The 16,494-nt window shown below is 42.3% G+C and overlaps 2 protein-coding genes across 2 annotated transcripts; one reads left to right on the top strand and one right to left on the bottom strand.

Annotated features, from left to right (window-relative positions):
• Positions 1-6,523: 6,523 nt before the first annotated feature.
• Positions 6,524-7,401, bottom strand: LOC147438128 (uncharacterized). Its single transcript, XM_086486702.1, has 3 exons — positions 7,277-7,401; positions 7,063-7,204; positions 6,524-6,829 (listed from the first exon to the last, which is right to left on the bottom strand). Exons 1-3 carry the CDS (start codon positions 7,342-7,344, stop codon positions 6,524-6,526), a joined length of 516 nt encoding a protein of 171 aa, XP_086342828.1. The 5' UTR covers positions 7,345-7,401.
• A 3,617-nt stretch (positions 7,402-11,018) lies between these two features.
• Positions 11,019-14,607, top strand: LOC147438127 (uncharacterized). Its single transcript, XM_086486701.1, has 3 exons — positions 11,019-11,117; positions 11,292-11,432; positions 14,232-14,607. Exons 1-3 carry the CDS (start codon positions 11,019-11,021, stop codon positions 14,394-14,396), a joined length of 405 nt encoding a protein of 134 aa, XP_086342827.1. The 3' UTR covers positions 14,397-14,607.
• Positions 14,608-16,494: the final 1,887 nt, after the last annotated feature.

The following is a 16,494-nucleotide window of genomic DNA, read 5'->3' as shown; positions in this document are numbered from 1 at the left end:
TGTGTCTCTTTCTTCAAGAATATAATTTTGGTTTTGGAGCATCGATCGTGTGAGTACATTTACTGGTACCACATGTGTACTTTGTGATGGCTCCTTGGTAACCTCAATTAAGTTCAATGAGGTGATCTTTGGCAAATTTGGATTATTAGGACACTGGGCAATCAAATGATCTATGCCACATCGATTACACATGAGTATCGGCATTGTAGTTGTACTCTCTTGATTGGTTTGCATTAGTGTGGCATTCTTTTGTAGTCTAATAGGACATTTGGCTACACGGTGTAGACCCCCACACTTGTAGCATTCAAGAGGTGGTCTCTTGGCAGTGAAATTGATATTTTGGCCTCTTGTCGCAAGAGCAACTACTTGATAGATAGGTTTGACTTGTCCCCAATAGTCCTCCATGTAATGTTGTGAAGTTTCTTCAAATGCATCAATCCCATATGCAATATTAGGGTCTAACTTATCCTCGCAATCCACACAAGCAATAGATGACTCACAATCCACTTGATTCATAGAAGTGATTCTCGAATGTGGGGGTTGTGAGCCTAGCACTGGAGGTGGTAATGGTGTTGTTTGAACAACATTTTGGGCCATAGGTCGTGTGATGGTTGTTCAAGAGGTGGGGCTGGAATCAATGTAGGAATTTGAGGTGTATCTACCTATGCTAAAGTTGGTCTATTGTCCATTGCATGTTTAAATACTATGCAAGCCTTGCATTGATGACCATACCTCCATATGCATTGCATTTCCCATCAATTTTTACTCTAAACATAGGGCATCCATTGGTACTATGTGGACCAAATCAAACTGAGCACCATTAATTCTCCCTATTGGGATACATATGATTGTTTTGTGGAGCACCATTGTCTCTAAGACTTTCTTGAATGGCCTTTGTGAGATCTGCTAAAGTTATCTCAGATATATTTGTCTCTTTAGAAATACGTTTTATGGTCGTTGGTTCATGCCCCAATGCTTGCAAGTTAGTAGATTTAGGCTCAACAAACACTCTTTTGAGCACCATTAATGCTCCCTATTGGGATACATATGATTGTTTTGTGGAGCACCATTGTCTCTAAGACTTTCTTGAATGGCCTTGGTGAGATCTGCTAAAGTTATCTCAGATATATTTGGCTCTTTAGAAATACGTTTTATGGTCATTGGTTCATGCCCCAATGCTTGCAAGTTAGTAGATTTAGGCTCAACAAACACTCTTTCTATTTGAATTATTATATTATTTTCCAATTGGATTGCATTGGTGGTGACTGCTTCCCAAGTGGTGATACCTCTAATGACTAGGCCATTGTAGATATCCTCATGTCGTAGTCCCCAAATGAATCTATCAATCAATTGGTTATTATTGAAGCACTCATTTGGATAAAACGATAATTCAAATTCTTCAAGCGACTAATAAAGTCTCTCACGGACTGTGCTTCCTCTCATTGGGCTTTTTGGAGCTGAGAGGCTACACCCCAAAGCACTCCCTCTTGTATGTACTCTTTCAAGAACACTCTCCTAAGAGTAGGGTAAATTGTTTTCTCTTCCACCCTTAGAGTCTTATACCAATCCCCAACCTTCTCACTCAAGGTCAGGCTTAAAGCATTACTCTTATGCAGTTCATTGTGTTCTCCTAGGGAATCTCATATTTGTTCAAATACTTTGATATGCTTTCTCACATCCCTGTCTCCAGTAAATTTTTCTGTGAGCTTGGCTATTTATATTGCCTTACTTTGACGCTCTCTATCAGGCGTGTTACACATATTTTTGCATGTGGAATGGGGGTTGGCATCAGGTTAGGCATACGGGTGATCCTCGGGTCCCAAGATGGGTATGATGTTGTGCCATGTGGTGGCCCAAAGCTCATATGTGTGGCCCTTGGCATAGCAAACATGTGATGTTACATGCTAATGCTAGCTGGTATGGTCTCATTGAAATAAGGGCTCGGATGTTGTGATCGTGGAGCATAAGTTTTTGAAACAATGGGAGGGTAGGATCTACATGAGCACCAAGGCCCATAGGTACATATGATTGATACACACTTGTAGGTACTATTGTAGGCATCGGGCCACCATGTAGCGGCGCTTTACTAAAAACTGAGTTCCATGGCGTGTTTTTTGTCATGCCCATCACTAGGGTAGGCATGGTAGCCGTGGTTTCATCAAGAGAAAGATGAGCTAAACTTGAAAAGGTAAATCTATCATTTGTGAGCTTAGATTATACTGAGACCCCTGGTGAAACAACATATGGAGGATCCATTGGGCTTATTGAGGGAGTCTCTATTTGTGATGAAGTTGGTTGCTTAGCCTTCCCTGTATCCAAGAATCTCATGAGACCCGTCTAAGGCATGTGCATCCCTTTGTTCTGCCTCTCCAGCTCAATAACCCTATGGATGACATCACAAACTCTTTGTTGTTTCTCCTCTATGATAGTAGCACACAATGTGGATTGCACAATATCTAACCAACCCACGTGATAGGTGTGACTTGTGGATAGGTTGGTTAAAGCCTCCGTTTGTAGTTCATACTCCCAATTTTCATTCAGAAACGCTCCATCTAAGATTGAGGTTCTAGGGGTGTCCATTAAACTAGATACAATGTGGATGTCTATGGTTTGACGCTAATTCAGGAGCACTTGATTGCTTGACTAGCATGGATGTTGAGATAGGGGCTTCGCCTTTAGCTCTCTCCATTGATCTGCCTTGTGTAAGCTTTTGATTTCCTTTTCCCTAGCTACATGGATATATCACTCAAACCTCTTGCACTTAGGCAAGGCTTCTACCATTAGGTAATATAACCTCAGAGGGGAATAGCTCTCAAGAGAAATGAATGGAGTATTCACATGCACACTCTTCAGGAGCATGGGGTCTACATTGGTCATGAATGGTGAATTTACTCCCCACCCCCTTCATTTACATCACTACCTCCATGTTCAAAGTGAGTGGCTCTCTAAAAGTCTCTTTCAAGCGGCTAAACACGCTCGGCATGGACCATGGGTCCATGGCATGCATGTCTTGACTTGAACTATCGGGATTGGGCATCCAGGAACCTTCCGTGAAGTCATACTCAGATGAAGATTCACTAGATGCAATATGTGGGTCTTGAGTGGTACTACATTGAGTTCCCGTTGAGGGCCTAGAGCCTAATGTGGAGGAATAATGGATGCCCGCGTAAAAAGAGACACTCTCTATATGATCTTCCTCTAGTAGACAACCAGAGCATAGGTGCATGTGACCTCCACACCCTAGAAGTGTTGGTTAGTGTCCATGAAGGCTGTTCACCTAGTTTTTTGAGTATTTTGTAATCTAAATTTACTCTCAAAATTTTGTTTGTCCTTTTTTCTAACCAAGCCATAAAATATGGCGTGTGATAGCTCAAAACAAGCGTCTTGGACGTCGAGCTCACACGCAAAGAGCCTGCCTAATGCGTGCAACTACAACTTGCAGTTTTGTCAGAACTAGAACTAAATAACACTGCACACTGCAACACTAACAGAACTAACAACCTTCTCACTGTCCACTGCAAAAAACCTACACATTATATAGCTACTAACACTAACACACATGTTCAAACCGGCACATTACAAAGCTTAAACAGACCTAACCAAACGTGCACAAAGATGCACCTTGCAGCACTAACAAACCTAATCAAAACTCCAAAAAAACCCAAAAAGGACAGAAATGAATGGCTTCACGAGGCAACACTGAGTGCTCCTTGAGCTTGGTGCAGGGTAATCCCCGAGCAACAGCACAAAAAATGTACGCTTCTATCGCACGTGTTGGAGGTTGGGGACTTACCGAATACTGTGTGCAAGCCACGAATAGATGTAAGCACACAACTAGATTGTCCTAGTAAGCTCAAAGGGGGAAATGGTGTGTCACTCACTTCTCTATGCTTCCCGTCGTGAATGATTCTATGCCGCAAAGAAGAGGGAGCCATCATTGCCGTGCTCAACCACTGATGCTGACGCAATGCTCTCTCTCTCTCTCTCTCTCTCTCTCTCTCTCTCTCTCTCTCTCTCTCTCTCTCAAGCATACACACACACACACACACACACACGATGTTGACGCAATGCTCTCTCTCTCTCTCTCTCTCTCTCTCTCTCTCTCTCTCTCTCTCTCAAGCATACACACACACTCTCAAGCACACGATGGAGAAGAAGGTAGAGGTAGAGCAAGAGCACTTCTTTAGCATACACCTCCAAAATGAATATTTTAGGTCGAAATGGACCTTTATATGAATCTGACCATTGACACATAGACACCCACAGTGACGAGTCATAGCAAAAATAATGTAAAAATGAGATAAGTGGTGAGCCTCTCATCGACAATCACCTACACACCTATAGGACCGACAAACCCGGTCCATGACCCAAATAAAGTGATAAGGCATGCGTCAAAGGTGATAGGGTGTCGGTAAGTGAATTAAAAAAATCCTTCTGGTGGGGGGATCAGCTTTGCATAAATTCAGTTCTCAACTATTGTCAAGTTCTCTAATTATCTCTCTTGCAAAAGTATTGTTCATGCCAAGTTAATTAAGTCTAATGGTTATGTTGCTAGTTAAGTTCACCCTCTATGTTCTCAAAGAAGTCTCATATAGTTCTCTTGATTTCGCTATCCTCAATGTTCATAGGTCATTTCCATTACAACCTAGTAACAAGATAGTTCACAAACATGGGGGCATCATTAGTAGAACCTTCATATGCAAAATTAGAGTCATCAATATTCATTCTACTCTCTATATTATTGTCAATCATGCTAACTAATCTTATGTATATGCTACTTTGTGCTTTGGCAACTCAAAACTTTAGTTGCTACTCTTCTTTACTTTTATTAGCTCTAAAGCAGCCACACCCGTGGTTTAGAGACAGTTGATTGCAAAGAGTAGTGGCTCGGTTATTATGGTTCATGTTAAGCTTGCTAGTAGCTCAAAGCAAAAGGCAATCCCCGAAAGACTCCATTATTAAGTCTATAGTTCCCAACAGTGTAGCTCAAACTAAGTTCTTTTCAACGAGAATAATAGTTCCATATCCCACTTATCCTCTTGCAATGAACAGGTCTAACCTTTGGTGAACAACCTAAGGGCCTCTCTTCTTAAGCCAGAGAAGAGAAACCAATAGCTCTGCTATCAATGTAACAGAATTGGACAAATTACATTAAAAGTAGTGGAATTAAGATGAGTGTAGTGAGGATTTCTTTAAGGAAATTTATCGTGAGCATAAGAAGAGTACTTGATTGGAGATAGCAAAAGAACCATATTACCTAGTTAGCTTGGCCTGAACAATACTTGTAAGAGAGAGAGAGATAGATAGATAGAGAAGAGAGAGAGGGAGAGAGAGAGAGAGAGTTAGAGAAATTGACAATAGTTCAAGACAAGATTTACTTGGAGCTGGTCGCCTGTCCAAAAGGCTTTTGTATTATAGATTCTCCCATGAAGAGAGACTTGGTAGAATACATGCTTTGTATTCCTTGAGACCTTTTTGTGCGATGAAGACGGTACTAAGCTTCATGCACAAAGATTATGCCCGTAAATACCTTACAAAAATATTAAATTGTTACTGGCCTCAATCTCAAGACCTCAAACACCTTCAAAGGTGGAGAGATCTAGCAGGAAGTGAGGGAAGGGAAGAGGAAGAAGAAGTAGAATACGAGAAAGAAATAGTCTTCTCACTTATCATTACTCTTAGAGAATAGCATAGCATAGCATAGTAATGGAGATGAAGAAGATGAAAAGAAATGATTTGAAGTATGGATATTGGTTGGATTTTCACTCCATATCCAAGAGGTGTTGGTGTAGGTTCTCTACTTCTCAAGTTTAAAGAAGGAAACAGAGTTCTTGCTCAACACAATGAGAGAGAGTGTGAGTGTAGAGAATGTACTAAAATGAGTCTCCTCCTTGCCTAGGTCGACCTCTCTCTCTCTTTACTCATGCTTGATCACTATTGTCCCTTGCCAAGCCTGACCAATTACAAACTATGGTCATTTCAAGCAATAGGGTAGCATTTGGACAAGTTTTCTCCTTTCCCCTTTGAGAGAGAGGGCTTGAATAATGCTTAAATAATTATTTAATTGACCTAAATTTTCATTGATCCTCTCTAAAGTTCATCCAATAGGCTTTAGCCACAATATGAGGGCAACCTTGCTAGGGGTTTGATATGTGTCTATATGCCTCTTGTGGAAGGGGTGACCCTTGAGAGGGTGCATGTGTGTTCTCTCTCCTCTCCTACTTCTTGGGCTCGCCCCTTAGTTTGTAGGCACCTTTTTTACTTCAAGCTCCTCAAGCATCTTAGTCATCAAGCACCTCAAGGACCTTGGTCATCAAGCATGACAATCACCTCAAGTACCTTAGTCAGCTCAAGCAAGACAAGCATCCCAAGCACCTTAGTCAACTCAAACATGACAAGCACCTCAAGCACAAGCCTAGCTTGCCTAAGGTCTAAAGTACATAAAGGTCCTATGTCTAAGGACTTTTAACACTATCCTTTGGAAGTCTTTAATGAAGCTAACCCTAAGGTTTTTTGAGCTCCATTATCTGCTCATTGCTCTTTGATAGATACTCTCCCTTTTGGACCTTTTCTGAGAGATAGCCTTCTCATAGCACATAAACTTCACATAAGCGGAGGTGTCAGCTGGATCAGGCACATCTCCTTCAATATATACATTGAGAAAGCCCTTCTTCCACCACGCCTCCCTGTTCTTCACGAAAAAATCATTCCATTCGTTCCAATCCTCATCCTGCATACCTTTTGGTAGGTGACAGTCGGGAGGTTCTGGTAGAGAGGTTGGTATTGATTCAAGAGTTGGCTTGAAAACTGTCCAGCCCTTGAAGCCTCCCTAGAGAACAGAGTCTCTCTCTCTCTCTCTCTCTCTCTCTCTCTCTCTCTCAGGAAAGCCCCTACCTCCCAAGTGGAGCATAGGGAAGTCTCTTCCGATACCATCGTTGATGCAAAGGCGCATAGGGCGGTCTCTTCAGATACCATCGTTGATGCAATCTCTCTCTCTCTCTCTCTCTCTCTCTCTCTCTCTCTCTCTGTGTGTGTGTGTGTGTGTCTGTGATAATCTTGTACCTCGATAACTTTGAAGACCTCTCCTTGGAATTTTTTTTCGTTCACCAGCACCTTTTCTAATTTCTCTGGCAAGTCTTTTCCTCTTTCTGATCTGTTTCGTCTTTCTCGGACAGATGGGTTTTTCTTTCTTTCGGACAGATGCCTGAGTTCATTGAACCTGAATCGGTAAATTGAACACAAAGCTAAATAAGCGTCAGTTGTGAAACATCCGAACCTGAGCCAGTTCCGCTTGCCACGACCTGGTGAAGTGAAGCGCCTGGTGAAGTGAAGCCTGCTCATCATCTCGTGCCCTGCAAGGACGTGAACCGGCCCCTCAATTTAGAGACGGAATGTTCTTGGGATTTTGCTTACGTGTCCTTTCCTAATTCGCTACAAATTGATTTTGCTGGAAATTGCTCAAAATTAGACCAACTTATTGGTTTCTAATTTTCAATGTAGAATCTTCGCAGATTCCACCAGAACTCTAGTTCAGTTCTTCAAGCCTTTCCATGAGCAAAATCCTCGACCCCAGATCGTGGGATGTGTTAAGTATACACTCCCGTGAGCCAAGGACCATGTTGTGCCACCTAGCATGCTAACTCGCCAGCTCCATGTGTTGTTGTTGCTGGCTTGCCCCTAAAGACGCAGCCCTGGCTACCCTGCCTTGCGAGGTGTAGACTTCGCTTGCCACCTGTCCACGTCACATCCCCTTCGGAAGGTAGACTCCCGTGTCGCCTCCCTTTGTTACCTGCCACAACGTCCTTCTCTTTTCAATCCCAAAGCCAGTATCTGCCGAGATTTTCTCTAATAAAATCATTTCTCAAAGTTATAGGAACATGCCTAAATAAATTCGTTTTTTTAAGATTCCGTGTGCATGGCTACTTAGGCTCATAATGAATTTTGTCCACTCATCCAACTACACGGCATCTCGCTCATATACCCTCTAAAGCGACATTTTCCGAAATCTTACCCGCATACATACTCTAGGAGAAATGTCTATGAGATTTGAGATTCCTCGCCAGGTTTTTGAATCCTTTTTTATGAAACTCTGGGAACCAAAAAACCTTCATGGCAGGGATCAATCTCCGTCTCTGACTATCAATGGCATCAGGCTGCCTCGACTCATGTTCAATTCATATAAGAAAAGATAGCAAAGTATGTTTGATGCCAACTCCAGCCCTTACCGCCGACAACCAATCAAAAACATGTCCCACAAACGCGCACGTCACCATATCGGATATAAATCGATGCATCAGCTTTTCTCTCTTCTGGAGCGCACATGCACCCGACCGGCGAGGTCCAACTGATGAAGGGCAAGTTGGTCGGAGTCTCTTGAGCACATGCAAGGAAACCATCAAAAGTAGAAGCAATCCATGTTGCGTAGCAAGAATGCCAAGCATTACTGGTTTGCTATAGTTAGAATTGGCAAGGTCCCTTTAGCTAGAATTTTGAGACCAAGCACCTCAAGTCGACAACAACCTGCTCCACTCGATGGGAAAGGTTCAAACTGATAGTTTTATGCTAAAATATTCAAGATATGTCAATTTTCCATCGGTCGATCGGAGGTATGTAGTCACACTATCGGTGCCCATCCTGTCGTCTACCAGCCTGCTCTACCCACGGCATTGCTGCTATGCATTGGCATCCTGTTAAGCCTCATGACTATTTGACACCCCCCTTTTCAGGTGGGATCGACGGTCCACGATTTTTGGATGATGTGGACCATCCACTTATTCTCAAGAATAAAAAGATTCAAGCCGGTTTGTGCCTCCGCTCCTTGAGCCCACCACCTACCACACCAGAGGCTACGACTCTCTCGTTAAGCTATCGCACATCACTTGAAATGGAGGTGCGAACGTGAAATAATATGGTAAAAATGACGGGGTGGGGATCACATGGTGTTCACATGGAGGTCACTTTGGGATGGTTTGGTTGGGATCACGCAGTGATCACTTTTGAATAGGTTGGTTCACAAGGTGATCACATACTAGTTGGGATTCACACGAGGATCACTTCACGATCACTTGATGTTCACATTGAGTTCACATGGGGATCACTTTAATTGTGATCACTTGGGGATTTCCATCAATGACGCAAAACCAATCCCGTCGCCCCCAATTAATGGGGACCATTGATCTCACTTGACAAGGGGTGTGTCAAATAATCACGAGGCATGTTAAGCGCCATGACCAGCAACATCAAGAGCAAGGCAATTCTTTGCTTCGAGGAGGACCTCATGTAGATTCCCTACATTATAATAATAACAAGCATTGGTCCTATTGCCTATCTGCTCAACTTCTTGAGAAAATGGATTCTTTCGAGGATTTCATTAAGATTCCCCTCTCATCTCCTTTCCTCATGGCTTGTTGTTCCTTGTCAAGTCCCCCTTTTCCTCTTTCATCACTCACCACCTTCACTAAGAAGAGTCCTTCAACTCACACTGTTGAAAACACCCCACGGCTACCTTGCCATCTACTAGTAGACGATGGCATCCCGAACAAGAAGCTCTTCATGGACTTTCTGTGTTTCATGAGGATGTGGTAAAGCATCGAGTGGTTGTGGCATGCTTGGGCACAAGGTAGACACCCATAGCTTATGCAAAGAGAGTAGAAAACCAAGAAGCACTAAAATTTTTTATTAGATGCTTTATTTGTGGAGGAGAACTTTAAGCTTTGAAATTTTTTTACAATTAATTCATGGATTACTTAGAAGACCCATGATTTTTGATGTGTCATTTGCGGGAGCTTGCTCAAAGATAAAGTTGAGGCAAACCTACATTGACTCGGAGCTCAAGTGGTCTAGTTCCGATCTGCACTTTAGCAGTGTTGATTGCACATTTGCTTTCCTCTCATGAAAAAAATGCTTTAGAATTTTTGTACTTTCAACTTGGAGCTACATAATTATTTTATCGTGCATTGCTATCTACCTTGAAAATAGAAAACAACTTTGGAACCAGCATTTTCCACCCAAATTCCCTTAGCACATCGTCAACCCACTTCAAAAGCAGTAAACAATACTCATTAACCTTTAAAGTTATTGACTTTCATGTTGGTTTTTGCAGGCTATCCAACATGGATAGGAACATAGTAATGAGGCACGACCTACACCAATTATACATCCAGAGGACATGGATTTATACCTACTAAGATGCAACACTATCATGATGACCTCTTGCATCTCATAGAGTATGGGTTGGTGAAGAGGTTGTTATACATGGATAACTTTATGTCACATGCTATGAGATGTATTATTAGGCATCTTATAGCCTAATCACACACCAGAGATTGAAGCTCGGGAGAGCAATTGGGATGACACAAGAGGAGAGGATATGCAGACTATGCAACCTAGAGAATGAGTCAAAGGAACACTTTGTATGTAGATGCATGGCATACTATGAGATCAAAGTTCACGATGGAGTTTGGACCGCTAAGGCAAATGATGGAGTACCCACACCAAAGGGAGCTTTCGTTGAGGTTCTACAAGAGATCCTCTCCCCACCATCACTGATGCAATCCGTATTATTCCTTCATATATCCAGTGGGTGGAAGTAGCGTATTTCCACATTGCATAGCATCATAGAGCTAGATATGCATGGATTTGAGTTCAACCAGTGATTCATTTTATACACACTCTATAGCTCATTTTTGCACATTTTTTTGATCCATGATTGAGGGAGACATGATCAGATGTACTAGCTTTTGTCTCATAATCACATTGTGCTTTGGTAGATGTTAACGTGCACTCTCTCTCTCTCTCTCTCTCTCTCTCTCTCTCTCTCGATTAAGATTAAGTTAATCTAGTTAAACATTATTGTAATTTGGAGAAAAAAAAATCTTTTTTTAAAATTTCCTTATTGACATGATTGAGAAAGCTTGTCTCCATACATGCATCTCATGATAATGCAATGGTGTCCCTTGGATCCTTTAGAAAGGGTTATTTTGTGCTCTTATACGGCCAATAAACTCCTTCTCTTGAAAATGGAGCAAAGCATCCTCCTTGAGATGATGGGTGGTGGCAGAAGGCACAGTGCAAGTGCATGGCCATCAATGATGCATGTGTGTAGTGATTCTCAAGCTGTGAGTGCTTAAAGGCTAAGGAAGTGTAGGGATCACTCTAGAATTTTTACTTGGTGAGCCAAAGGCTCTCTTCCCCCTATTTGATTACACAAGAAACCACGTGGCAGCTTTCCACGCTAGCAAAAAAAGCTAAAAAAAGCCCGCTTAATAATAAAAACGTCGCCGTGAAACAAGTACAGCAGCTTCGCAGGCTCTCCAGAAGCAGTTTGGAGACAAAGGCGTGCAAGAGTTAGCAGGCACCACAGGCAATTCGCAGGCTCCCCACAAGCAGCTCGGACAGCCAATTCCAGTTCGCAGGCTCCCCAGAAGCAGCAGGTTCTACTCTTTGAGAGAGAGAGAGAGAGAGAGAGAGAGAGAGAGAGAGACCCTACTGCTTTCATCTGAGTTCGGGCCTCTGCAATGGCTTGATCGCACGAAATATCTCCCGATTCTGCCCGGCTTGCTGCTGCATGGTCAAACATCGCAGACAAGAATTGGTGTGAATCTTAAGAGTACTGGAGACCTTGCAAACCCTGGCTATATTTCGTAGATCATCAAGCTGGAAGGTACTTCGGATGCTTGCCGACATGATGAGCACTACCTACTGCATATCATTTCCATGAACATTGAAGGATAGCCGATGGCACAGGGTTGTTGAATCTGTATAAGCTATACTTGGAGCGGCATAATGCTGACCATAACTAGTTGCGCCCGCAGAAACAAAAACTAGCTGAGTAAGGTAGTTGAAGCTGGACATACTGTTCAGCTGGCCACTGGGCCTTGTTGCACACAAAGCTGCTATGATCGCTACGTGGGGAAGGTGCTAGTAGGCTTATAATAATTAGGTAATGAGGCTTCACCGCAAAAGAAGCCCGATTCCAATATGCCGATGGGGAAAACAATGACATTGTCGACCTTGCACTATTGGAATGAATAGGGAGGAACTTGGCCTACATACTCTATATCTGTTACTAAAGAATGCTCTTGAAATGTCAACGAGGTAGGCTTTTCTTCATGGCTCTTCGCTTTCATGTGAACATGTAGGTTCCACATTTGATGGTTACATTAAAGCTCATGTGCGAGCAAAGCCAGCATCGTCTTGTTTTTCTTTGTGGGTGATTTTCAGAGGTTTTGGGTTATCTATGGCTTGTGAACAATGGAACTGTCTCTTGTCAGTCAAATACAATAGGTTGTGTTGAGAATGTGGGTCTCATGTGAACGTTAGTTGTGAGCGAGGAATCATAAGAATGCTTGGAAAATTAAAAATATACGGAAATAGGGACAAAGTATATGCAAATATTCACAAAGCTCTTGATCAAGGAGTTGTAAGCAAGGGCATGGGATCCAATTATGATTTTATAAATACTTTGCACTTGCCCAAAACCCATTCCTCTGAAACTTTTTTCATTCAGGAATGTTAGTGGTTGCTTATCTCCTAGACATGAGGGCATCGACCCCAAATAAGATTTTGGTCAGGTTGTTGGTCCCCATGTCGCTGAACGTTTGTGTGGTCACACGAGAGCTGCCAGTACCCATAGCATTGCCAGATGGACGTTGCAGGGGATAGATTGGCCGGTGACACGATAGAATTTGATAACACTTGAGCGCAACCATAAAGCTGCACGATTTTGCATGCCCTACGTGGTGAGCACGTTATGGAATCTTCTCTCTGGGTGGCCCTTTTGAAGCAAAGCTAGAGTAACTCTACTTGGCGGGCGCGCATTAAAATCATTCTCGTTCGCGTTTTGCAACTATGCCATAATCTGCATAGTTGGCTATGGCATACATAGTTGTATAAGCAAGCTTAGTTATTTCCACGTGACCAGAAACGAGACTTAGTAACTAGTGCAAATAACTAGAAACTAAGCCTCGTGTAACCATGGCCTAAGATCCATTACATCAGCAAAAATTCAAGGAGGGTTGTCTGCCAAGGGTTGGTTGGGGTACTGTGGATTAGAGGGCCGCTAGCGCTTGAGAAGAAGAGTTGGCCACGTGGGGTGGTGGCGACGACATCGATCGGACTAAACATATGGAATCTGGTTGTATGCAAAAAGGGCTAGATTTCTCGCAGGCTTCATGCCACCACCTCAATTGCATCATTAATAGAACTACTAGTAGCTCCCTCTGTTGTAAGCATTGGCTTCTGCATCTTTTGGAGGAATTGTACCTTGACAGCCTTCAAGTTACTTCTTTTGACTAGAAGCATTAGTTTCTAATGGATGGTTGTTGCGCCCCCTGCTTGCGCAAAGTGGTTATTGGATCTTTAGAGTTTATTTTTTCTCACTACTGCTCAAAGCACGAGACTCATGGAAGTTCAGAAGCAGACGCTCAATGCAAAAAACAAATCTATTGCTCTTGAAAGTGAGATCGTTGTCAAAAGAATCAATAGATCTTTTACAGTTGTTGGTGACGAGCTTGAGTATATCGTCTCTATGGCCACAAAAACACACTCATTCCACCCTCACCTTTGAGCAGTGTTGAAGTGAAGAGAATTGCTACTTGATTGAGACCTGATTGAAACCCCTTGGAAATGGCATACGTCAAATGGGCTGACAAATTCGGCGTCATGTTGCATTGAACCGCAAGTTGATGAGTTGAGTAGTATAAGGTTAGGCATTTAGAAATTCTAGTTGGTCATAGATTGCCACTATGCCTAGTAGGCAGTTGAATGCAAGGTAGTACGAGCTTCATAAAACTGCTAAATATGACAACGTCCCTGCCACTTTCTAGCTCTATTTTGAAGGTGAATGATATCGAGTGGAACGGCACTTGTACTTATGTCCATGAGCGTCACGTAATAGTAGTTCGCCAGCTGTGTGTTTGGATTATTGATGAGCGGACTAAATATGGTGCCTTCTGCTATGAGGATGTTGACCTCAAGATGCTTATTATCATGTGCAGTTAGGAAGCATGATACATAATGTGGCTTAGTCAGCAATGAGGTCAGAAGATATAATTGATGATCGAAGTAGCTTACAAGACACACACACACACACACAAAGAGAGAGAGAGAGAGAGAGAGAGAGAGAGAGAGAGAGAGAGAGAGAGAGAGAGAGAGAGAGAGAGAGAGATAAGGTAATACTGATCACAGGACATAGAACATTAAGCTACATCTGTGTGTTTTATGTATGGCAGGGAGGACATATATTCACAACACTGCATGTTCCAATTGCGCAAGCACGACTCCAGCTGGACAACACTACAAGGTCCGTTATCTGCATCCAATTTTCCATGCGCATGCATTTGCTTGGCGCAACACATAAACGCTACGGGGCAGGGCACGGCTTCCGTTTCTTATAAATTTTTGGAGAGACCATAGTGCCAGCTCTCCACCATACTCTTGTATGGCACCTCTGTATGACGTGCACTATATGCTTTGCACTTTCAGTCTGTGACGTTTCATTGCAAGACAATATGTTTAACTATTCACATTGTTTTTTTGTAGCTTGACTCAAATATCGGCCTGTACTAGATTGAACAATCAAAAAGCAGTAGTACAACATTGCAGGTCAATAAAGCACCTCATTTACTGTTGCAGTTTATTCATGCTTTATCTATTTAGTTTTTTAAGAATTTTTCGTACTACTTCCTTTGCTTCGGTTTCTTTGGAACTCGTTTTCAGAACCATACACTCAATGTCGATCAACATCTGTACATATTAGTTACACACGCAACTCTTTGCATACGGTTGCTAGCCAATGGATGGGATGTATTACAATAGTGAATTCACAAGTAGTGAATGCATGTGGTGTATTAGAGTATTGAATTCACCTTGTGCATCTTTACTTCAGCTGTAAACAATTGATACCATACTAGGTGTCTAAATAATTGATGCCATACTATATATGTCCTCGTTTCTCTATACTAGGTGTTAGTATGAAGTTCTCAAGACCTAGAAGATTACACTCCAAAGTGTCAATAAGCTAGGGAGCAAACTGTAGCCAACTTGAAGCTAGCTTATCGTCCATATGCTAGGTCATGGTTTGAAATTACTACATTGTATAAAGATTGGAGCATGCAACATGACATCTTTGCTCACAATCTAGAAATATGTATCTCCTACGTGGCGGCATACCTCACATATATAGCGATAAACGAGGTTGACAGACACATGAAATTCACTCCTGCTATCCTAATCACTTCTATATTATTATTGGGTGCTTTTTGCCATTGGAGCAACAACAACAAGACACTATTAGTAGCAGCATTGCATCTACAATTTACTATCAATTCAAGATACCAACCACAAATCAGTAGTATCCCCTCTCTATTTATGAGACCGATGAGTAATATTTGGACATAAGAGAGGCATATATTATAATTATAGACGAGATTCGATGAAAATTTTATTTTTAAAATACTTTTTGTTTGCAAGAATTCACATGTAGCATGTACGTCTCCTCCCATAAACATTATAGCATTTTTCAAATATATATCCCTTTCACTCAGTGTGGCCCTTGCCAAATTAGTCATGCTCGTGTTCTTTCAATGCTAGATGCTAAATGTCAATTTGTATGTCCTGCTATATTCTATAGATGTTGTATAGCAAGGCCCATAGAAGGAAATATTTTCATGCCTCGTGAGAGACAAAATCTTTGAAAGTTAGATGTTGATAATTTTGCTTTAGTATAAATTGTTGCTTTCATGCCCATTGATCACTTCTTGCTTTTCTTTTGAGAATTCTTGCAAAAGCTAATAGTGTCTAGAAAGTAAGGAGTAGGTCCCCAAAACGACTTTTTGAGAGACCTTTAAAGGGAATGTTAAGAGATTCACTTTGATTTTTAAAGGAAACTTGGCTTGAAGAGTTAAATGAAAGGGGCGAGGGCAGGTTGACGATTTACTTTTTTTGGACAAAATGAGATAGGCCAGGTGGTGGAGAGAGAGCAAGAAAGAGAGAGAGCGGTAGATATTTCAGTCTCGTTGTCTCTTCGTCTCATTTGTGTGCAGACCAAGCCACGGGTCCAACGTCTGCCTCTGGCTTTTGTTCTTCGTTGAGCAGGATGATCTCTCTCTCTCTCTCTCTCTCTCTCTCTCTCTACATATCTTGCCCATAGACACAACAATGGCCATGCCCTCTATTTCTCTCTCGTCTGCACACACTATAAAGGAGGTTGTTCCTCACGCTTGCAAATCAAGGTACGACACAAAGTCCAGACCTCAGTTCGACATGCCTCAAGACCTTGTCTCTCGCGCTCTTGGTCCTCTCTCACGACCAATGGCATTGGTAACACAGAGCATGATAGCTTGGGGAGGCGAAGCAACACCATTAGCATTAATGCAAAGGGGAAGCACTGAGCAGGGTTGCGCAGAGGGGAAGGGAGTAGGCTTGCAGAGCTTGTAGCGTGTGGCCGATGATGGAATCGTGAGTTGAGTGCGATGTCGACGAGCTTGCACTGAT

The sequence above is a fragment of the Adiantum capillus-veneris genome, chromosome 17, assembly GCF_014529385.1.
Source record: "Adiantum capillus-veneris isolate H3 chromosome 17, ASM1452938v2, whole genome shotgun sequence".
Taxonomy (NCBI): Eukaryota; Viridiplantae; Streptophyta; class Polypodiopsida; order Polypodiales; family Pteridaceae; genus Adiantum; species Adiantum capillus-veneris.
The sequence above is the reverse complement of the archived record's forward strand: the minus strand, read 5'-3'. Positions and strand labels throughout refer to the sequence as shown.

Excerpts from the sequence above, each read along its gene's own strand:
- LOC147438127 (XM_086486701.1), top strand. The coding sequence starts at position 11,019 with ATGGAGCAAAGCATCCTCCTTGAGATGATGGGTGGTGGCAGAAGGCAC. Across the intron at positions 11,118-11,291 it reads TGTGTAGTGATTCTCAAGCT|TACAGCAGCTTCGCAGGCTC; the intron begins GTGAGTGCTTAA and ends CCGTGAAACAAG. Across the intron at positions 11,433-14,231 it reads AGGCTCCCCAGAAGCAGCAG|GGAGGACATATATTCACAAC; the intron begins GTTCTACTCTTT and ends TATGTATGGCAG.
- LOC147438128 (XM_086486702.1), bottom strand. The coding sequence starts at position 7,344 with ATGATGAGCAGGCTTCACTTCACCAGGCGCTTCACTTCACCAGGTCGT. Across the intron at positions 7,205-7,276 it reads GGCAAGCGGAACTGGCTCAG|GCATCTGTCCGAAAGAAAGA; the intron begins GTTCGGATGTTT and ends CAATGAACTCAG. Across the intron at positions 6,830-7,062 it reads AGGTCTTCAAAGTTATCGAG|GGAGGCTTCAAGGGCTGGAC; the intron begins GTACAAGATTAT and ends TCTGTTCTCTAG.